The sequence below is a fragment of the Tenrec ecaudatus genome, chromosome 7 (assembly GCF_050624435.1).
Source record: "Tenrec ecaudatus isolate mTenEca1 chromosome 7, mTenEca1.hap1, whole genome shotgun sequence".
In the NCBI taxonomy this organism is placed as follows: Eukaryota; Metazoa; Chordata; class Mammalia; order Afrosoricida; family Tenrecidae; genus Tenrec; species Tenrec ecaudatus.
In genome coordinates this window covers 9,266,031-9,289,292 of record NC_134536.1, presented here as the reverse complement: position 1 = coordinate 9,289,292, position 23,262 = coordinate 9,266,031, and the positions used below count along the sequence as shown (strand labels likewise).

Here is a 23,262-nt window from a genome sequence, read left to right as displayed (position 1 = left end):
CCACGAAGCCATGGCCATAAACCTCCAAACCAAGGAGCCAAGTCCCGTGAGGAGTTGGTTTGTACATTGGCAGCCCCGAAGCTGCTCTCCTTGTAAAGATAGCTGCCACGCAACACACGACGCTACAGGCAGGCGACTTCTTCAGAGCAGGGCCACTTGTCCCCACCCCGTCCGCCCCACTGTCCCCGCCTGCTTCATCCCTGGGGACCACTCATCAACCTGGGCCTGCCACATTTTCCCTTTCTTGTCTCTTTCGTAAAAGCGAGGTCATGTTGCTTGTCATTTTTGTCTTGTATGATTCAGCAACTCCTAGTCTGTCATACGTAGACACTTGCCCGCCAGTCTGTGCTCTGGTGCTCAAGGATGCATTCTTTTTTTGTAGAGCTAATTGAAAGTAAGTTGTAGGCACTGCAGACATCACCCCTAAGATTTCCACATGAATCTTCCAAGTCTTATGAAGCTTCACGGTTGGTGGAAAATTTGAAGGGAAAGATCATGGAATTTTTCCATGAACTTTTGTAGCCCCATCTGTATACGACCATTCTGCTGCATGATGACGTCTAAGAACGTCACACTACTGCCGCCCAGCTTTCAGTCATCCCCTTTCTCCTCCGTTGTTATAGGACTGTGTTTCATAGCCCCCCCTTCTCTTGTATGTGCAATCTTGTGTTCACGGATCGTAGTTGTATGTGTCCTCAGTATTTTAGTCGAAACCAGCTTCCTCTCTTTGATTTGTCTTCTCTAATACAGTCTACTCTCTAAAGAACTTGAGCATGTTGCCTTGTAGGTGCCCCCGATTCTGGATCTGCTGGTAGACTCACGGCACCGGCTCGCTTCCTCTGCCCTCTCCCTGAGCAGGGTAGCTCTGGCTCGTGATGCACGTTGTATTAGCAGCTTCAGCAAGAACACTTCAGTGTTGACATCGCCATCTTCTCCGTGAACCTCGGGTAATCCCGCTAATAGGTTGCTGAGTTTGATGGAAGTTTGTAACAACGCACGGTTATTGCTCACAGCCTGCTCTTCATTTCATCCACACTTACAGTTAATTGTTTCCAAGTGATGTTTTCCGTGAACCACGACTAAGACGCGGCCTCCGTTGACATCAGGAAGGAAGGGGGCCTCCCCTGGAGCTTACTTTGCAGTCAGGGGTCCATTTTAAAGATACTTTGGAGCCTGAAATGGACAGACGTGGTAGCAGGGTGATAGGGACTCTGATTGACAAACGTGGGCGCTATGTTTATAACTAGAATCAAATGTGCAGGGCTGGGAAGAAAAATCGAACGGCACAAAGAGAGCATGTCATGGAATTCAAGTAAGGGGGGCCCGGATGATACTGTGGCCCCGCATCCAGAGTGAATGAGAGATGCCGAGCCTGTGCCCCATTGCCTGGCGCCAGGGAGAAGGCAGTGCCACCCTCTATGTTCAAGAGCTAGGAGACATGGTTCTGCGTTGATCTGTGTCCCCCACCGTCAAAGAAAAATAGATGTGGAGATCGTAGACCCTATCCCTGTGGGTATGACCCTGTGGAGATGGGTTACATTTCTGTTATGCCTGTTAGATCATGCCCCCGTGGGGTGGGTTCTAAACGTCATCCCTTCTGGGCTATTAAAAGAGTAGACTCAACCCAGATGCACGGACAGACAGACTTCATGTGAGGACTGTTTACAAGCCATGCAACGGCGGCTGCCTGCCAGGAAGTGGTCAACTACTAACACTCCAATTCGTGGACTTGCAGCTTCCAGCACCGTGAGAAATGAACCTCTGTTCTTTAAAGCGACTTACCAGTGGGAGCACCGGGCACTTAAGACAGACATCTGAAGGTAGCCTGCCAGCACGCTGTGAGCCTGGGTATCAGTTCATTGTGAAAGCCGTTCGGCTAACGAAGGCATTTGGGAACTGGAGAAGGGCTCTCCATTAATCAAGGGGGAGCCTGGAGCCAGGAATGGAAGGCAGAGGTCACCACCTCCACAGACAGCTAGCTCACTGCTGTGCCCTGAGCCCAAAGCTGGGTAATGCCAGGCTCCCTGAACTGAACATGGTGACCAAAGATGATCCTAATAGAGAACCCTGATCAAAGGCGGGAAAGAACAGAGTAGAATTTTCCATTCTGAAAAAAAGAATTTTCCATTCTCGTGGAACCCAGACATTCTGGAGGCATTGAGGCTGGATAATTCCTGGAACTCTTGCCTTAATGCAAACTATCCCCTGGAGTCTCCTTTCAACCAAACAGTAGTTTTTAGCTTAACTACTGATGAATGTTTGCCTTCAGCCGTGTCCTGCTTTATGTAATCACCTCCCCGGGAATAACTGGAGGACACCATCCTGAGAGGTCACGTGTAAGTCAAGCCAGCAGAGAGTTATGTTAACGGGGAGGACCCGCACAAGAGGGCGGAGGTTCACGCCACCCGAATGGGTGTCGCTCAGTTGCATGCGTACATAGTGTTCAGTTGGCATGTGCTTGACCGAATAAACATTTGCAACAGCTAAGCAAAAAGAAGGGAAGCTTTTAAAAGAACTGTAGCGGTCCCCTGCAGCATCCGTCTGTGTTGAGGCTTTGGCAGGGCTGTCTGTCTGGCTAGGACGGGGCCCACCAAGGGCCAGACAGCGGACAAAGGTTTCCGCTCAACTTTGAGCAATTCCGTTAGATGAGGAGTGGTTTTGTGAGTGCTGCCCTCGGAGCAAGGGCACGGTGAAGCCTGCATGGGAAGGGGGACCCCTCTCTCCACCATTCTTTTGCTGGGGGGCCCCTCTGCAGTTGAGAGGGGCGGTGGCCCTACCCTCTCCCTTGTTCCCCTCTAACGTTGCCCCTGCCACATGTCCTGCTTGCAGCTCAACGACTGAACCTGTTTGTTGTTTCATTTATGGAGAGCCAGCTGCCTGTTCTGGGTTGATACTCTGAAATCCTCCTGTGTCTCCAGTGTGCCTGGGACACGTATTCCTGATGACTGTCTTGGAATCACACCCAGGAAGTTTATGGCCACATGGAGAACATTGAAAGGCTCATTTCCCTTAATGGGGACACAGAGTGTTTTTAAAAAACAGATAAATGCTTGGTCCTCTTAGCCTTCAGCAGTGCTGGTGGTTAACTGGTCTGGGGAGTTTTTCTCGGGCCGCAGGAGCAAGCTGTGGTTTGGTTCTGTAGCTGTGCTCAGACACCTTCAGACTCCTACGTGTGTCGGGAGCCTTACACCCCTTTACAGCAGGGAGAACCCGGCGGGGCTGGGGAAAACAGCTCTCTGCAAAGTATTGGTCAGCGTCATCTTAAGGGTGAAACGATGTCTCCAGTAGCTTGTGCTCAGTCCTTAAGCAGAATGAGGAATCAACACAGTCTCCTTTGGACGGCCTTGTCTGATAGCAGGTGTTTATCCTGCGGGGGCGGGCCGGGGTGAGGGGAGGGAAGAGTTTTCATGTCCTTGGATTATGTAGGTGTGCCTTCTTGAAAAGTGATGACCCAAACCCAGCTCACTGCCAAGGAGTGATTCCAACCCACAGGGCCCGTGGCACAGGGCAGAACTGCCCCACGGGGTTCCCAAGGCTGTCGCCACCTCTGGGACCCGAGGGGTGGCTGGTGGGCTCGAACTGCCCCCCTGCAGTCAGCTGGCCAACTCGTAACCCATCACCCCACCACAGGGTCAGGAGATGAGGTGTGGATTCAGTGTCAGCGCTGGGCGGGGCGGGGGAAGGCTTTATCTCAACTTCCAGAGCATCCCGTGGCGCCTCTCTTAGCCCCTGGGCCTTGTTGCTTCTGTGTCTGATGAGCTCCTTCTGTGTCTCAGAGGGGCTGGTGTAGGACACCCCCTGCCCAGCCACGGTCTCCTTCACACGAAGAAAGACGGGACACGCAGCCCGTCTGATAGTGGGCTGAGGGACACCGCTGGGTCTGGGTTGCAGGTGCTGTTCGGCACAGCTGACGGGCAGGTGATCGTCATGGACTGCCATGGGCGCATGCTGGCGCATGTGCTCCTGCACGAGGCCGCCGGCATCCTGGGCATGTCCTGGAACTACCCCATCTTCCTGGTGGAGGACAGCAGCGAGAGCGACACGGACTCGGATGACTACTCCCCTCCCCAAGGTAGCCCTGCCCTGGCGCTGGGTGTGCCCACCTCAGAGGGCTAGGGGGCTGGTGGTGGAGCCCTCTGTGGGCTGGTGTGTTAGTCCGGGTAGACTAGAGAGACGAATCCAGAGAGGCTCCTATGTGTATAAGAAAGAACTTTATATACAGGAGCAATTGAATATGGAGAAAACATCCCAGCCCAGTCCAGATCAAGTCCATAATTCCGATATTAGCTCATATGTCCGATACCAATCTATAAAGTCCTCTTCGGACTAAAGAAACACATGCAATGACGCCGAATGCAGGAAGATCACAGACCAATGGGTGGGAAGTCTTGTGGATCCAGTGGCAGGGTGAGCATCTCAGTGCTGGCAGGGTCTCCACGTGGCTCCTTTGGCTCCAGAGCCCCACCCCTTCACTCTTAAGTCTCAAATTGACAACATTATGTAACTACCACAGCAGGGCTGTAGGAGGGTGGAGGACACCCGAGGGGGTCCCCCGGGGAACTGCCTAGGAAAGGAGAGGCCTTGGGAAGTGAGATGGGGTGGGTGGGGGTGGGTCCCATGCTCCTGCCTTCTCTGACCAGCACCTTGTCTGCAGATGGCCCCGCAGCGTATCCCATCCCAGTGCAGAGCTTCAAGCCTCTGCTCACCGTCAGCTTCACCTCTGGAGACATCAGCCTGATGAGCAACTATGACGACTTGTCCCCGACCATCATCCGCTCAGGGTTGAAAGGTACACAGCACCCATGGGTCAACTGTGCACACCCACCTCCTGGGCTGGGGTGCCACACCCCAGCGCTGCAGTGACCCCATTCTGCTCAGTGCAGCCTGGTTCATAAAGGTTCCCTCCCCTCAGCAACCTCTGCTTATCTGGCAAGTCGGCCCCAGTCTTGGCTCAACAAGGCTTCCCAACATTCCCGCTATCCCTCACAAGCTGGCTAGCTACCCCGGTCCCCAGGTGTGTGTGCCCAGGGGGCCCTACGCAGAGATGCCTGTCGTTCTGAGGGTCTGGCAGCCATATCCTGGTGTGGGAGCATCACTGGGGAATTACCAGGGGGTGAAGGGGTGCCCCACAATTGCATCCTGAAGCTTTGGTGTGAAGGTCGACGTCACAGGTTGACCATTCTGACAGTGAGGCTGGGGAGGTGCTGTCCCAGGACACCAGGTCCATCGGTTCAGATTGAGGGGCAGAAAGGGCAGATAGTTAGAGACTCCAGCCTAGGCTTGCTGAACTTTCAGAACCCTGTGCTTTTGTTGATCCAAATGGCCACTGGTCCAGGGTGCCTCTGCGTCAGGCCTGAGAGCCTCGGGAAGCTTGGGACCCAACATGGCCTGCTGCTTGCCAGGGATGTGTTCTACCTGTCTCCACCCCAGCAAGGACTCCCCCACTGCTAGTGAGTCCCTTCCAGCTGCAAGACGGAGGAGGGCTGCCCGCTGATTGAAACGTGTAATTAATTCTAAGGAGGTAGTTACTCTATAAGCCCCCAAGGGGCATGAACTATGAAGAAATCCTTTTGGCAGCCCCGGAAGAGTGGGTGCTTTTTATACAAGGAGGATCAGGACTTGGGTGGTCGCCTGTTCCTTATTTCCTGCCCATCTGTCATTCACAGAGCGGGAATGGGAATGGGTGGTGGGGGCGGGTGGGGAGGGGATCACTAAAGTCCACCCCTACAGTCAGCAGCCCGGGCTCTACACTTCTCCCTCAACTCCTCTGTCATAAGTACTTATCGCCAAGGTTATTCACTTCTTTGGGACCTGCTCTCAAGTTGATTTCGGACTCACAGCAGCCTTGTAGGACAGCGTGGGGCTGCTCCGTAGGACTCCTGTGACAATAGACCTTGTCAGAGCAGCCAGCCTCCTCTTTCTCCCACCGAACAGCTGCTGGGCCTGAACCTCCTACCCTGCACCCCTGGGCAGACAGGACCCCTTTATTTCAGATGCAGACCCCCAAATGTCAGTAGGTGGGGAGAAACATAGATTCCTCCTGGAAGGATAAAAAAATAATTGAACAAATAAGGCCTGGTGACTCAGGGGAGCCTGGCAGCAGGTAACTGCTGGTGCATCGGGCTGTTAACGGGAAAGCCGGCAGTTGTCCTTGGGAGAAAGACGAGCCTGTCTACTCCCACAAAGGGTTACAGGCTTGAAAACCCACAGGACAGTTCTGTAGAGCCAGGTCACTGTGCGCCAGGATCAGCTCGCTCACAGTGAGTTTGGTTTTGAGTTTGGTGGCTCCACGCAGTGATTAACGTGTTTAGCTGCTACCCAAAACTTTGGCGGTTAAACCAACCATCTGCTCTGAGGAAACAAAGCCCCGGTGATCTCCCATTGAGACTACAGCCTGGGAAGTCCCTATGGGCCACGGTCTCGCCGAGTCTGCTGAAACAGACTTCTCGGTGCCCAGCAACCACACTGACCTAAAGGTTGGCGGTTCAAGCCCACCCAGTGGATCCGAGGAGGTGAGGCCTGGGTAGTCTGCTTCCACTCAGACTGCAGCCGAGGAAGCCCTGTGGAGCAGGCTGCTCTGACATACAGCCGCCAGGAGTTGGAGTTGACACCAAAGCTGGGCTGTGCCTCTGTGTGTCAGAGAACACCTTCGGGTGGAGCAGGTTCTGATTCGGAAGTGGGATGGCGTGGAAGGGAGCTGTGCCGGCCCGTGATGCCACAGGGGCCGTTTCTGGCTGGTGTCAGAACGTCTCAAGGACCACTGGGTTTTGTTTTTCTTTTAAATGTGCCCTTTTATGAGTGGTGTCAGGCCATTCCGGGGACGTTATGAGATACGCATTGGGCTGCTCACCCCAAGACCAGGGGCAGACTGAACCCCCAGCCACTACGCAGGGGAAAGGCTGCTCCTGGGGATGTTTCCAGTCTGAGAGCACAGGCTGGACGGCAGTGAGTCTGGTTTCGGGACCAGTGAGATCAATAACTGCTGGGACGAGATGCCACCAACCTGACCTGGGTCAGCATTCCAGCACAGGAAAGAGGGAGGCGATGCCATGTCCCATGGAGCGCCGAGCGGGGCTCTGGTCCCCGACGCCTTCCCCTGTGAACCGTGTCGAAGAAATAGCCATTGAGGAACTCTCCAGCAAGGGAGGGTCACAGGGAGGTCACTTTCCCGCCAACTCTGTACTCTGCATGGTGAGGAAAGGGGTTTTGTTTCTCCAGACGGCTCTGTGTCCCTGCGGCCAGCCCATGGCCGTGTCCTTCACACTTCCTCCTGTCGGGCGAGGGAAGGGGAGCATTGAGTTCGCTTTGCTGAACAGGCTCAGTCTTGCCTCCTAAAGAAAAGTCCGCCACGCAACCCAGCCTCGGGGACCCGGGTTCCCACATGCTTCACCTCACGTCGTGTCTCTCCCTTCCTTGTGGCTTTTGCTCTTTCCCGAGGAAAACTCAGGTGGCCGGAGAGCAAAGGGGCCCCCTGACTGAGCCCTGTGGACCAGCGGCCACTGGCCCTTCTCAGAGCTCACATGCCCCACGAAGGAAAGAACTCGGAGCCCTGGGGCCCTCTCACTGTGTGTGTATTCGTTTCACGGAATCTCCTCTTCTCATCACTGCCCGAATCCAGGAAAGTCAGAAATGGCCCCAAATGAAGCACAATGCTTGAAGATTGACTTCCTAGGCTGAAATGGATGGGCACTGGCCATTTTGACTTAGACAGGTGCGGGGAGGGGCATCCAAAAGAGAAATGGCGTGGCATTTTCGCATTCAAAAAGAACATTTCACGATCCAACTGGAACGCGAGAAAGACCGGTTAATAGAACCATGACCTAGCTTTTCTCACCAACCCCTGATGGCAAAGATGAAGACATTGAAGGTCTTTGCCAGCTTCTGCCTTCTGAAGTTTTTCAAACGCCATCAAGATGAATTGATGATTACTGATGTTTTGAATGTTGTGTATTGTGGGTTCTTTGAAGAAACAAATCCACAGAAGCTCATGTATAAGAGAGAGTTTTCTATAAAGGTTAAGTGTGCGTAAAAAAAAAACATTTCAACCCAGTACTGTCCAAGCTCACAAGTCCAACCTTAACCCATTAACCCATATGTCCGACACCAATCCATGAAGTCCTCCATCTCACAAAACACACGTAGTGATGCCGACTGCAGGAGGAAAGCCAAGTCAGTGAAAGGGTAATCATCTCAGCACTGGCAGGGGTCTCCACATGGGTACTCCAGCACCCAGGGCTGCAGCAGGGTAGGTCCATGTGGCTTCTCTTCAGGGATGTCTTGCAGGAAGTCAGCCTTGCCAGCTAAAGCAAGGAACTGGCTCAGGCAGCTGCACCCTGGTCTGACCATCAGAAAGCAAGAGACCCGAGAACTCGAAAGGCGAGGCTCACCAAGCCATTTATCCCTCCGCCCTTCAATTAACCCCACATGTGTTTATCGGCCAGGTTGGCACAATAAACTAACTATATCAAATGTGAGAGTCAGAATTAAAGAATAAGGACCACGGTGATAGAAACGATGCTGAGGATCACTAGAGAGAATCTCGCAGGAACAGTGGATGGCATGTTCAATGCAAACACCTTTTTCAACAAAATAAGTGACAGCTATAAAAATGGACCTCCTGCTCTGAAAAAACTAGGAATCAAGTCTACTCTATCTGTGGAAAGAGATGATGGAGAAGCTCAGTGTTATCAATCAGAATAAGTTGAGGGGGCAACTGTAGTTCAGCCCATCGCATGCTCTTAGGCTTTTGCTCAAGTTAGGACTGAAGAGAACTCAAGCCTATGAGAGCCAAAATAGAACTTTGTGTATATCCCACCTGAATTTTGAGACCATCTCAAGAATTGATTTGACCTATTGAACATGAATGACAAAAGACTAGACAAGTTGTGGGATGACTTCAAGAACCTCAAATAAGAAAGCTAAAAAGATCATTAAAAGGAAAGAGAGAAAGACAAGACCAGGGTACGTGCCTGAAGAAACTCTGAAACTTGCTCTTGAGCGTAAGTAGCTAACGCTGCTTTAGAAGAAATGTTGAAGTCAAAGAATTAAACAGAAGAGTACAAAGGACACCTTAAGAAGAAAAAGTAAAGTATTATAATGAAGCGTGCACACTTCTAGAAACCAAAAGGGAAGAATCTCCCAAGCTGAAAGAACAAAAGAAAAAAATCAGGCATCCAGTTGTAATATTGAAGGAGTCTATGGTTCAGCAAAGCCAATACCTCATTTTTTTGTTGACTTTGGCAAACTGGTTGTTAAAATGGCACATGTAATCAGGGTTCCTTCTAAGGTTGGTGGCCAGGCATCGACCCAATGTAGAAATCACAAAGTTATATATCTTCCTCTCTCTGTAGCGCTCATCTGTGCAACCATGTATTCTATGTGCCTGTAGTAATGTTCATTCCGCCTTTAAGTATGAAAAGTTAGACAGAACTACGTTTGTATTATCTATGCATTTAATAGAACTCACATTTTTGATGAAACACCACATTTTTACTCCCTTGTGTTTGTGACTTCAGTAAACAACATATAACAACGTACAGAGAAAAAGTGCCAGAGAAGCAGAGGGTGACAGCACAATCATTTGTTTCATCCATGTGTTACGTCCCAGATTCCCACCAGATGTGGTGAGTGAATTATGCAATTCCTGAAAGTGTTCAAAGAGCCCCAAATATTGTCATCACAATTATTGCTAACACATTAAAGACCGGATTTTTTTTACCAACTTACCCAAATAGCCATGTATTTTTTCGGCTGTTAGGTTTTTTTTTGCATTACACCATAAATGGATTTACATCTCATCAACTTTTTTTTATTTATAACTTTCAGTTTTTTAATATAAAACATCTCACATGAAACAGTATTTTGCAATGTATGTGGAACATTATTTTATGAACAATATTCTTCATGAAATTATAAACTTCTTATAAAATAATCGACATAATCCATATTACTTTGAAATATTAGAAGAATTAGGGCTAAGAATTTCTTCACATTTTTTGTGTAACGGGCGACCACTTGAGCGATGTAGGGGATGTTTTACATTTCACCAAGGTTTGATCTTAAGTGCACAACTCCTTGCAAAACAATTCAAACAAGTAGTAACTATTTGATGTAACCAAAATGCACTAAGATGCTAAATAAACAAGAAGAACATGAAGACAATCAAGTGTGATACAGTCACTACTGATGTAAATGCCTAAATAGACGAAGTAGTTAAAATGTATCCAAGCAGATGGCATCTGAAGACAGCCTGTGGAAATCATGAGTTATCTGATGGCGTCTGGGAAACATGAGTAAACTCTGGATCTGTCTGCAGTGTGTTAAGTTCAGCAGCAAAAGAGGATTTCTCAAAGATGAATGTAATTTCTTCAGAGAAATCAACTGTTTCTAATATAGTAAACACAATGGCTGTTTTCTAATTGTCCGACCTCAAAAGGAATGTGAGGGAGTCGACTCTCCCAGTGAAAAGATGGTTCAGGATAGATCACACAGCCAATAAAGCGCAGAGTATTACAAGGGAGGATGCCAATCAAGAAGCAACATGGATAGGGAAGGGGCGTGGAGAGGAGGGAAGGGGAGATTGGGCGCCCATCACAAGGTTGGATATATAGCCCTCCTTGGGGGACCGAATAACAGGTGGGTGAAGGGAGACAACAGACAGTGTAAGACATGAAATAATTATAATAATATATAATGGATCAAGGATTCGTAAGGGTGGGAGGTGCTGGGGAGGGAGGAGGAAAAGCAGGAGCTGATAGGAAGGGCTCAAGCAGGAAGAAAGTGTTTTGGAAATGTTGATGGCAACATATGTACAAGTGTGCTTTAATACAATGAATGATGGATTGTTATAAGATGTGTAAGAGGCCCCCCAATAAAATGATTAATAAAAGAAAAAAAGCATTAGCCAAAGTAAAAAAGAAGTATCTTTAAAAAAAATCATTTTATTGGGGGCTCATACAACTCTTATCACAATACATACATACGTCAATTGTGTGAAGCACATTTGCACATTTGTTGCCCTCAACATTCTCAAAACATTTGCTCTCCACTTAAGCCCTTGATGAACCCTTGATAATATATAAATTATTATTTTGTCTTATCTTACACTATCCGATGTCTCCCTTTACCCACTTTTCTGTTGTCCATCCCCCAGGGAGGAGGTTATACGTAGATCCCTATTATCGGTTACCCTTTCTACCCCACCCTCCCTTCACCCTCCTGGTATCACCACTCTCAGCATTGGTCCTAAAGGGATCATCTGTCCTGGATTCCCTGTGTTCCCAGTTCCTATCTGTGCCAGTGTACATCCTCTGGTCTAACCAGATTTGTAAAGTACAATTGGGATCGTGAGAGTCGGGGAGGTGGGGAGGGGAGGATGCATTTAGGAACTAGAGTAAAGTTGTATGTTTCATCCTTGCTACACTGCACCCTGATTGGCTAGTCTCCTCCCTGGGACCCTTCTGTAAGGAGATATCCTGTTGCCTACAGATGGGTCTTGGGTCCCCAATCTGCACACACCCCCCATTCACAATGATTTGATTTTTTGTTCTTTGATGTCTGATACCTGTGATCCCTTCAACACCTCATGATCACACAGGCTGGTGTGCTTCTTCCATGTGGACTTTGTTGCTTCTGAGCTAGGTGGCTGCTTGTTTACCTTCAAGCCTTTAAGACCCCAGACGCTATATCTTTTGATAGCCGGGCACCATAAGCTTTCTTTACCACATTTGCTTATGCACCCATTTGTCTTCAGTGCTCATATTGGGAAGGTGAGCATCAGGGAATACCAGGTTAATAGAGCAAAGTGTTCTTGCATTGAGGGAGTACTTGAGTGGACACCCAATGTCCATCTGATACTTTAATACTAAAACCTATAAATATATTCACATAGGTCTATTTCCCCATCATCATATATAAATATATTTACATATGTTCATGCCTGTATTTAGACCTTATAAATGCCTTTTGCCTCCTAGTTCTTTCCTCTATTTCCTTTTACGTTCCTTTTGTCCTACTGTCATGCTCAGCCTTCATTTGGATTTCAGTAATTCCTCTTGATTACATTGCCCTTGATCAAGCCCTACCCGGCCTCCTCTACCCCCCTTGCCACCAGTTTTGGATCACTTGTTGTTCCCTTGTCCCTGGGTTTGTTAACACCACTTCCTTTTCCCCACCTCCCCCTTTCCCATGTTCCCCAGAACCATCTGTTGTTTTCTCCTCTAGATTGTTTTTCCTGCCTATCTTATCTAGATACACCTGCAGAGATAATAACACGCACAAAAACAAGACAGAGCAAAATAAAGCAACAAAACAACAGCAACAAAAAACCAATGACAAAAAAAAAGAAAAGAAAACCCTGTAAATAGTTCAAGGTCTGTTTGTTGACCTTTGGAAGTGTTTTCGGGTTGAGTCTGATGAGGTGCCATGCCCTGGCCCCAAAGTCTTATTTCTAGTACTCCCTTGGAATATCCTTGCTCTGCTCCCCTTGTTCTGTTGCACGCCCTTGGTGTGGTGTGGTCTAAAATCTAGTTTTTTGTGACTCTTTCAATGTTCTTCTTTAAGTTTTAACTGTATGAAATAATGAACTATCTCGGTACATAATTTTTAGACTTGAAATGGCCATCACCAGTTGTTAAATTATTTGAGTCCCACCAACTGCTTATTGCAGCCTTCAGTGTGGATTACAACTCAATGTAAAGAAGACCAACATCCTCACAACTGGACCAATGGCTAACACCATGCTCAAGAGAGAGAAGGTTGAAGTTGTCAAGGATTTTGTCTTACTTGGGTCCACAATCGATGCTCATGGAATTAGCCGTCGGGATCAAAGAAGAAGTATGGCACTAAGTAAGTCTGCTGCACAAGACCTCTTTAGTGTATCGACGAGCAAGGATGTTTCTTTGAGGACGGCAAGACTTGGTCTTACGCACTTTGGACATGTTGTCAGGGGAGACCAGTCCCTGGAGAAGGACATCACATTTGGTAAAGTGGAGGCGTGGTGAAAGAAAGAGGAAGGCCCTGGGTGAGATGGACTGACAGGGCTGCATCAGGGGGCTCGGGCACAGGAACCGCTCGCTGTGAGGATGGTGTAGGACCGTGCCGTGTTTCGTTTGCCAGTACACGGGGTCACTATGGGTCGGAGCTGACTCGATGGCACCTAACGACGACAACAACCGTCACTGCATAAGGGTCAGAACCGCACAGGGGCAGCTCTGCTCTGTCCTGCGGGCTCACTACCTGTTGGAATCAACAGCGTGGCAGTGAGTGAGTGCAGTTTGGGGTTGGTGGTCTATTCCATGTCCAATACCGAGAAGAAAAGGCTCGCCATATTGTGAGAAGCACCACAGTATGTCCCAGAGACGCAAGGAGGGCACATGTTACTGGGATAACAGCACTGGTAGGCTCCTTGGCACAGGCTTACCACAAACCTCTCATGCATGACAAACGTGGCATCTGCCGGGTACAGCGGGCCCTGCCTGTGTTTGCTTCCCTTGTATTTCCTGCTGTTTTCTGGAAAATTGCTATTCCGCCCGAGGAAGCCAGCTCCTGTGGACCGGGGTATGCCCAGACCTGGCAGATGCCCCCCAAGGAGGCCCTGGGTGGTGCAGGCAGCGCACTTGGCTGCAGGCCAGAAGGTTGGGGGTTCAAGTCCACCCACAGGAACCTTGGAAGAAAGGCCTGGCGATGGACTTCTGGAAAGTTCGCCTCTGACATGCACAGGGCTGCCGTGGCTGGAATCCACCCAGGTGGTGGTGCTTCCCTGGCTGCTGGGCCGTCCGGTGGGTCTGATTGACGTGATGCTGAATGTCAGAGGGTGCACGTCAGAGCAGCCAGTGGTGCTGTCCAGATGGCATCCATCCTGTGTACAGGAGCGGCTTGCTTCTGCAGCTGCTGCTCCCTGAGCAGAACTTGCCGGCTGAAGAGGACCCTGGTGGACATTTGTCGTCTGGCCTGCCCCTCGGAGTGCAGCAGGATTCGGTGTTCTTCTCAGCATGGCCACTGGGCTGTGAGTGTGGCGAGGTGCCACCCTGCAGTCAAAGCACCCACTTTTCTATCAAGAAAAACCTTGTGACGAAATGCAGAGAACAGCCCTTCTTTTAAAGCCAGAGGGTGGGAGAGGGCGGACGGCCCAGTTCTCCCTTCTTTCTCTGCCTTGGCAGTTTTGTCCCAGCATCTTTCTTTCTACGAGACCACAGGACTGTTGGTGGCTCTTAAAAATGTAGAGGAAGCGCAAGTCCACAGAAGACCCCGCCTGCGCAGACTGGTTTTGTCTTGGCCGGAGCACCCTCTGCCCTCATGTTGCACAGAAACCAAGTGACCAGCGCTCCAAGGTCTCTCTCCCTCTCTCCTCTCGTTTTCCAACGAGTCAATTCTGACCCGTTCGAACTATAGGACAGAGGAGAACTGCCTCTGGGATTCCAAGACTGAATCTTTACAGCCACAAACCTCACCTGCCTCCCTCAGAGCAGCTGGTGGTTTCAAACCGCTGACCGTGTGTTAGCAGATAAATGCTTAATGCCCTGTGCCACCAGGAGCCTTGAATATAACCTTGGGCCTTACCCTCTAGGGGTGCAGGGACACTGGTGGGGAAGCACTTCCGCAATGCAAAGGCGCATTCTCTGCAGGCCCCGTCAGGCAATGCTCAGTTGGAAATGGTGGCCGAGCCTGCTGCCATGAGGGTATCTGATTTTTCACCTGGTTACTTCTGTGTCAAGGGCTGCCGACCTCCTTCCACCTTGTAAGCACCTGCTTGTTTAACGCGGCCTGCATTGTCTTGAGAAAAATGCGAGAAAGGTGGTGAGCCACAGCCATATTTGCTTAGTGACTCCCCCACACACACACACCGCTGGACCCAGTGAGCGTCACTACGGGGCTCGCACCCTTGGCTGATGTGTCCCTTTGTGATTTCAGAGGTGGTGGCCCAGTGGTGCACACAGGGAGACCTGCTGGCAGTGGCTGGAATGGAGCGACAGAGCCCACTGGGAGAACTTCCCAATGGGCCCCTGCTGAGGAGCGCCATGGTCAAGTTCTACAATGTCCGGGGGGAGCACATCTTCACGCTGGATACGCTCGTGCAGGTGAGGACCCCGGCATGGGTGTGCATTCGCTCTGCCGTCCGCTGCCCCGCTACCATCTGGCTGGTCACTTTTGGTGGTCAGCTGGGCAAGTCTGGGCCGGAGGTTTGGTTGACCCCTGTGACATAACAAGGTGCGTGCACACCAGGAAAAAGAGCACCCGGTTCCTTCCAGCCAGGTGAGCTTCGAGCTCAGTGCTCCGTGGCAGCCTCAGCCTTGCACCTGCAGTGGTCACTGGAGGGCGGAAGCTGGGGAAGGAGGCAGTTCTGCGCCTGGTGCTGGCTCACAGGCCTTTCAGACTCAGCTTCTCCCCCGCTCCCTGGGACCTAGCAGTTATCCTCACTCTGCCCTCAGCCTTTCCCGCTCTGCTCAGCCTTTCCTTTACTTCTCAGCTTCCCTGTGCCCGTGCCCACCTGCACCCAAGCCCCTGGTGTCTCACCTGAAGCCTCCTGTCCCCTCCTGAATCGGCCTGCGCGTCCTTGTTGTGTGGCCACAGCATCGTTGTGAAATCACGCGCCTGGTCGCTCATGCCCGGCTGCCCTCAGGAGAAAGACCAGGAAACCCTGCTGTGCTTTCAGGGTTCCCGGCATATTCCCCTTAACCCTGCCTCCTCCCCACCCCCCCACCCCCCGGGTTTGTCTGCTCCTAATCTGAACACTCTCTTCCTTCCAGGCTGGCCCCCGCACCATTCCCTCAGCGGGACACGCCTGTCCCCACCCTGCCCCTGTTTGTCTGAGCGTACACAGAGGCTTTCAACCCCCACCACACTCTTCTGACACGTTTGGCAAGGCTTGTCAAGTGTGCAAGGACTCACATCGAATTTGTAAGGTCAATGGACTCAGGGCCCTCATCTGTCTTGTTCCCTGTGGCAGCCACAGTGCCTTACACACACGCAAGAGGCTTTCAGTAAATAAACTCAAAACCAAACGCACTGCCCACTCATGGTAAGCCTATGAGATGGGCTGGAATCATCCCTGTGGATTTCCAAGGCTGTCATTCTTCTTAAAATGTATCTTATTTTATTTTTTTCCAATTATTTCATTGGCACATAATTTACATTTCATACAATTCAATAGTTTGATCATATCAAGATTTGTACTATCAATACAACATCAATTTTAGGACATTCCCCCTCCCCCGCCATTGGTTAAATCGTCTTTAAGTAAGTTGTAAAGTCACAATTCTAGTGTTCCCTCCCCAAACTATTAACTCTTGATGAGAGCAGAAAGCCCTGCGTTTCTCCCACGGAGCAACTGGTTCTGAACTGCTGACCTGCAGTGCCAGGAGTGCCCGCTGTGCCACCAGAGCTCCTTATGAAGTCAGGAATCCCATTATCTGTCGGCTCTATTTTCCAGGAACTTTGGGGACACCTTTGTGTCAGCCATGTGCAGGTGTGGGTTACTTAATGGTTGCATGTCCTGGTGTGTTGCCTCACCCCCTGCTAAAGTCTGCATGGCCAGCTGGGTGGTCTGGGGCTCGGAGCCCTCCTCTCCGTCCCTTCAGCAAGCTCATTCTTCTCCATCCAAACATCATCTCCCCTGGCCGAGTGGGTTCCGCTTCCTTGTCCTGTTGTCGCAGGTGTGCCTCCAGCACCTGGGATGGCGTGTGGCCACAGGCGGGGCCCAGTCTCTAGTGACTGAAGGAACGAGCTTGTCTTTTGCGATGAGAGATCCTTCCCCGTTGGTCTGCTGAAGCCGCTCTGCTGACCTTCTAACCCCCAAGTCCCTTTTTCTTGAGCCGACATCCAGCCGTGTCCTCCTACTGGGTGCACCTCATAACTCGTCTTCACGGCCCCTCTGCTTCCTTCTTCCGGCTGCTGCTTCAGCACAGACTGCTAGCCCGCCACCATCCGTGCCCCTTTCCTCGTTTCCCCTCCTGTGCACGCATCCCCGCCATCTGATCCAGCCGCCCCTCTCCCACAATGGCCTCTGTGCCGATGACCCCAGGTTGGTATCTCAAACGCAGTCTGGCACTTCCACCTGAGACTGCTCCCTGGGCCTCAGGGGCCAAGTGGCATCCCACCTCCGCCTCCTGCCTCCTTCACACTCTGCCCTCCTTGCTGTGGATGGGAACCTGGCAACAGTCATGTCCGCTCATTCTCCCCCAAGCCCTGCCCTACTTCAGACCCTTGCTCAGAAAACAAAATAGAAACCAGATTTTCGCCCAATAACCAGGCATGCAGGCTTGGCACAGTCTGGCCAAGGGTGCTTTTCCAGGCCGGTGTCCCACGTTCCCTTCACATTGCCGTAGACAAACTCGTCTTCTGTCCCGAAACAGTGGCATTATGATCATTATGGGCCATCGACCTGGGACCACAGACCCGAACACCGCTACCGCCCTGCGCCGTCCTCCCAGATGTTGCCTCGCTATGCACTGCCACAGCACACGGGACAGAGGGTTTGTCGCCACTGGGCGGTGAGTGCCCGCAGCTCAGGACGCGACACCACCGTGTCTGTGTCAGTGATGAGGCTTTGAAGAACAGCCCGGGCCCCAGCCGGCGGAGAGTGAGGAGGTTAATCTGGAAGGAGAGAGGGTGGGAGAGCTGGAAGATGACTGAGGAGAGGAGCAGGGTTAAACAGCTCGGCTGGAGCACAGCCAACGAGGCCCCAGGCACTTTCCCCCTGTCCTCTGGCCTCAGGCAGGTGCAGCACACGTGGGTCTGTCTGCTGCCTGGCCGAGCTGGCAGCCCTGCCTGCTTCCATCTTCCACCAGTGCTGCCCCTGGCAGGAGGCAGGGGCTCACCGGCCTCGTCTCAACTGCTCAAGGTTGGGAATCGATCAGATGCGGGGCCTCCCGGAGCTTCCTCTGCAGGAAATACCCCCATAGCATTTCTTCGTGTGAAGTCTTTTATTTTTTTCACTTCGAGGTCCCGTTTCATTCCTTCCAAAAATTACATGACTGTCACAAAGTTCTTTTGTGGAGCCCTCGTGAGCCCATAAGGTCAGCAGTTCAAAACAACCAGCCACCCCTTGAGAGAAAGATGGGGCTCTCTTATGAGTTTCAGTCCCAGAAACTCGCAGCGACTGTTCTGTCCGGTCCGCCAGTAGGGTCGCTGCTGAGTCGGCATGAACTCTATGGCAGTGAGTTGAGTGACTGATGTCCCTAAAATCCAAGTACGGCACCAGTCCTGTGTGTCACGGTGGGAAGAGCCCACGGGAGCCGAGGCAGACCGCTCCAGGAGTCTACGACGGTGGGAAGGAAGGTCAGCCATTTCCCGGGCTGTTGATTAACAGAGGGGGCGAGCTCCAGTGAGGTGGGCAGCAGTGACTCTGACGAGGCCCACCTGGAGGCTCTTGATTTCCGCCGAACAGCAGGGCCCGGGCTATTGCTCTTACGAGGAAACACACTCTAATCTAAGTTCCTTCCCCGCCTACGCGCTGTGCTTTGCAATGGGTAATTGAGCTCATTAGGTCTGCTCTGTGACCGGCAGTCTGAGAACACAGACCACGGGTTTCTAGAGCGAGCCAGCTGACTGAAGTGCGGCTCCGGTCACTTGAGTCCCTTTTATTTCTAAAGCTTCTCCAAACCCTGTTTGCACGTCTGTTAGGCCTGTGGGCATAGGAGGGAGAAGGGAAGTGAAAGTCAAGGGCATGCTCCTAGCCTGTATGCCTCTGAAGCCTTCAGCCGGGCGGCACTGGACGAATGTGCCACCTGCTGTCGGGGTCAGCAGGCAGTGGTAGCAGTCTCACCTTCTCTGTAGATTGCCCTTTCAATTCCTGACCAGCGCCCCCTCTGCTGTACCCAGTGCTCATCCATCGAGGGGACCTTGGGTGTTGCTCGGCCTCTAGGGCTAAGGCCATGCAGAAAGGCCTGGTGACCTACTTGGGAGAATCAGCCAGTGGAAGCCCAGTCGTCACGACAGTCCAGGGGGCAGCCGTCGCAGCGGGGGCACAGGGCCTGGCAATGAGCAGCACATGGGGGCGGTGGGGGGGACCCGGGCAGTGCCTCCAGGGCAGCTGGGGGCAGCAGCAAGAGTGGAGGATGAGCTCTGGCTTCTCTCAGGAAGCTGCCACACACGCTGTCTCCCGGGCTGGAAATGATGACAAAGTCTGACATGGGACTGCTGGCTTCAAAATTCAGAAACAAGCTGGATCTTGAGCTAGTGTTCACTGCCGTCACTTTCTCCGTGGCAGAATCATGAGCTCTTAGAGTCCTAGCTGCCCACAGTGCCCAGCAGCACAGCCACCCCCTCGGTCCTGTCCGGAGTGCCCCTGAGTGGTGGCAACACTGAACACTCACCAAACACCCTCTGCCCGAGGGGCTGGCCAACAGGTCGCCGTGGTCCCCTATCCTGAGGCCAGCCCCCACCCTCGGTAGGAAGACTGGGGTTAGCCAGGGGTGGCACCAAGACTTGCAGGGATCTGACCCTTGCCTGACCTGCTAGCTAGCCCTCCACCAGGCCCGAGTCCACCAGAGACCTCTGCTGCCGCCTCCCTGTGCTGATGCACACGGTTGGTTTTCTTTGATTTTTAACCCAGCTCAGCAGCTTAAGGAGCCCTAGTGGCTTCGGATAAGCACCACATCAACACTTCAGACCCACCAGCTATTTACTCGGTGGGAGAAAGATGAGGGTGTCTAACCCCATGGAACGCCTACACAGTGTCTCTACGAGTCAGAGTCAACCCGAAGGCAGTGCGGTTAGGTTTAGGTGGGTTTGGAATAACCAAAAGCCAAACTCGGAGCCACCGACCCTGTCCCATGGCGGTCAGAGTAGAAACCACAGGCCAAGTTTTCAATGTCTGTGACCCAGCTGAAGGAGGTCTCCAGGCCCCTCGGGAGGGATTCAATCCACCAGGTTTTCCATTAGTAGCTGAGCGCTGAGCCATTTCCCCACCCAAGGGTGCCTGTGTGGATGCACTGTCTTCAACCTGGAAAGGACACGCTGCTTCTGAGTCCTCCTCAGCGTCCCCAGAACTCTGCCCCGGCCCTGCCGCTTACAGACACAGCTGTGAGGAGTCCCTCAAGTCCAGAATAGGGATAAAGCTTCTCCCCTCCGACTCGCCTCCATGGCCGCCTTCCCTGCCCCCTCACCAGAAATGGCCCTCTTGTCCGTCCCCTTGTCTTCTCCTGGTAGCATATCTCACGCTTGTGGCTGTTACTGGTGCCATCGAGACCCTTGTAGCTCACAGCAACCCCTGCCCAACAGCCGGAGGCACTGCCCAGCTGCGCAGCCACTGTGCCAGTCCAGCTCACTGAGAGCCTCCCTCTGTTGCATTGACCGTCTGCTTTACCGGACGTACGGTACTTCCCAGCAACGGGCCTCTCCCGGCGACTTGTCCAGAGTACAGGAGACAAAGACTCTGGCGTCCTCCAGGGTTAGGGGCATTCTGGCCGTACTCCTTCCAGGACAGATCCGTTCATTCTTTCGCCAGTTCAGGGTGCTTTCAATATTCTTGGTCGGTCTCATAAATTAAGTTGTATTGATTCTTCTTCAGTCTTCCTTAGCCGTTGTCCAGCCTTCCCATGCAGGCGGGGTGGTTGAAAATACCCTGCTACGAGCACCTCAGTCCTCATCTTACTTCTTGACGACCAAATCATGCCAGATACTGAACTCCCACCCCCGCCCTGGGAGCCGAAGCCCCTGGAGGACAGCGCACTGGTTCTGTGCCCTGCTGGTCCCCTAGTCCAAGGGTAGCTCTGGCCCACTGTGAACCTGTAACAGGTGTTTATTGACTGGCCGGTTGGCAGCTCAGTGGGAGGATAGGTGTTTGAACGACCCAGTGTCAGCTGACGGGATGTGGAGGTATGCGAGCTCTGCCCTTGACCACAGTCAGGACCTGAATGAGACGCTAATGGACGCCCTCCATATTGTCCCGGGGCAAGTGAGGGAAAGCGAACTGACTGGCATGAATGGCCCCGGCTCAGCTTCTAGGGAAAAAATTCTGGGAGGGATCTCGGGAGAACTCAATGACCAGCTCAATAACTCAATAACCAGCTCACTGCCACGCCTCTCACCCTGAGCTGTGACATCCTTCCTGGGCAGCCTCCCTTCCTGTTTCTTCTGAGTGACCACAGGCATGAGAGCCCGCCTGCCCCTGTGCCTCTGAGTTAAATATGCAACTACAACATGGGTAACCCTACTCCAGTGGAGATTTGTATACTAGCTACTTCACAGTTCTGGACATCGGTTCTAAACATAGGCGTTCTTGGTGGCTCCAGAAAGAGACGGAGCCCCCAGATTTACAGCTGAGCTTATCCTGGGCAGGCAGCAGTTGTTCAGAGACAGCGGGAAACTGGCATAGCACCTGGTTAGTCTGTGAAGTTTCTCAGAGTGGAACACTGGGGCCTTCCTTTTGATCTCAAGAAACGGGGGTGCCTAGGGAGGAAGGCTATGCCCTCTGGTGAGGGGGGCACAGGTTCGGTCACTGTGGTTGATTGCAGGTGACAGATGTCTGAAGTTAGTGCTTCTGAGGCGTCAGTGTCAAGACTGAGCTTTGTTCCATAGTAGACCTCTTTAAGTGATCACCAAAGACACGGGTGCTGTAGCAACGTATGGGGAAGAGATCAGATGTTACGTGGTTACTGGGGGAAACAGATAGTGTGTAGGGTCTTAAAGGCCATCTAAGTGAGGTGTCATCTAAGTCCACATGGAAGGAACACACCAACCCGTGTGATCCAAGGATTGTGAATAACAAAATCCAAAATCAGAGGAGGGAATTGTACCAGAGTTTATATTCTGAACAGAAGGCTGTGGATGTCATCGAGAGCCCAAATCCATTTGCAGTTTCCATGGGGATTAAGCCTCCACTGGACTCCCTCAGACCCTTGACCAGGCTTGTGGATAGCCCTTTCCTAAGACAGAGTGCACTGCAAAGTAGATCACTGCAAATATAGTTATTCTTAGTTTTCTTTTTTGACCCATTTATAATTTGTCCTTATTTTTGTTATTTTCTGCTTTCTCTGGGATTGGGGCTTTTCTGTGTTTAATTTTGTTGTGGTTGGGTGTCTGTTGTGTTTTTTTTTTAATGTGATTTTCCTTATATGAAATAAAGGACAGGCAAATCTATATTGAGAGTAAATAGATTAACAGCTCCGTAGGGGTTTGATAAGGGAAGTAGTGGGGAGAGGGGGAGCTAATAATAATGGATACAAAAATGAAGAAAATTATCTAAAATTGAGCTGATGATTGTACACCTCTAATGTATTTAAAACATGGATTTGTGCGCAGATGCTATGCCAACAAAATGGTTAAATTAAGACTGGGCTTTGGTGCGTGGCTCCTCCCCATGTCTGTGAGCATGGGCCATGCTACCCTGTCCACCTCAGTCTTTCTGAAGCTCCACAGGTCCCATGTGGGAGGGCCCTGCACCCTGGAGAGCCCGCCGCCAGCACAGGGCAAGTCGGTACCAACCAGCAAAGTGCTATCAGACAAGCGAAGTGACGTATCATAGAATAGCTTTTTCTGGACTTAGAGCAAGTCCCTGTGTGGTGCAAATGGCTGAACACTCAGCTTCTAACTGCAAGGACAGAGGGTCAAGTCCACCCAGAGTTTCCCAGGAAGAAAGGCCTGGCGATCTGCAAACTCGGCGGTGAACACCCTCTGACATCAGCGCAGGTCCTCTGCACACACGATGCCGCCTGAGTCGGAATGACTGTGCTGGATCGTGGCATTACCACCTGGCCTCTGAGCAAATGAAGTGACAGTCACTCATTCCCCCATTGGTAACCCTTCACAACCTTTCAGGAGAAAAGGCATCTCCCATTTCCTGTAATCTGTTTCTGTCACGCAGCCATCAGCACCTTACGGCAAAGGCGTCGTGGTGAATGCTAGGTGCCACCAAGTTGGTTTCAGCTCAGAGACCCACATGCTCCCGAACAGAACCCCACCCGGTCCTGCACGCACCAGACTCAGTCAGCGCTGTGCCTGAGCCCCTCCAGGCAGCCCGTCTCATTGAGGGGCCCTCCACTTTCCCAAGCAGGCTGTTCTCCAGGGACTCCATCCTGCCGACGACAGGCCCACCCCTACTTCTGAGAGCAGGCTGTGCTTTTCCTCCGTAGATGTGTTTCCTCTCTGACAGCCATGGTGTAGTCGATGCTCCTCTCTAGCATCACTGACTCAGGGTCATCAGTGCTTCTTGGATTTTCCCTCCTCACTGCTCAGCTTTCACGGGCCCATGGGTGCATGGAAGATGCCACGACTTGGCTCAGGAGCACTGGAGTCTTCAAAGTGACAAGTCTGCTTCTTCAC

At 51.7% G+C, this 23,262-nt stretch overlaps 1 protein-coding gene across 4 annotated transcripts in view; it reads left to right on the top strand.

Moving 5' to 3' along the window:
• Nucleotides 1–23,262, top strand: part of TULP4 (TUB like protein 4) — a 154,097-nt gene that overhangs the window by 109,558 nt on the left and 21,277 nt on the right. For all 4 annotated transcript variants that reach the window (XM_075554315.1, XM_075554314.1, XM_075554313.1 and 1 more), the window contains 3 exons: nucleotides 3,892–4,072; nucleotides 4,655–4,789; nucleotides 14,911–15,077. In XM_075554315.1, coding sequence (XP_075410430.1) covers nucleotides 3,892–4,072; nucleotides 4,655–4,789; nucleotides 14,911–15,077 — 483 coding nt within the window. The remainder of the gene's footprint in view (nucleotides 1–3,891; nucleotides 4,073–4,654; nucleotides 4,790–14,910; nucleotides 15,078–23,262) is intronic.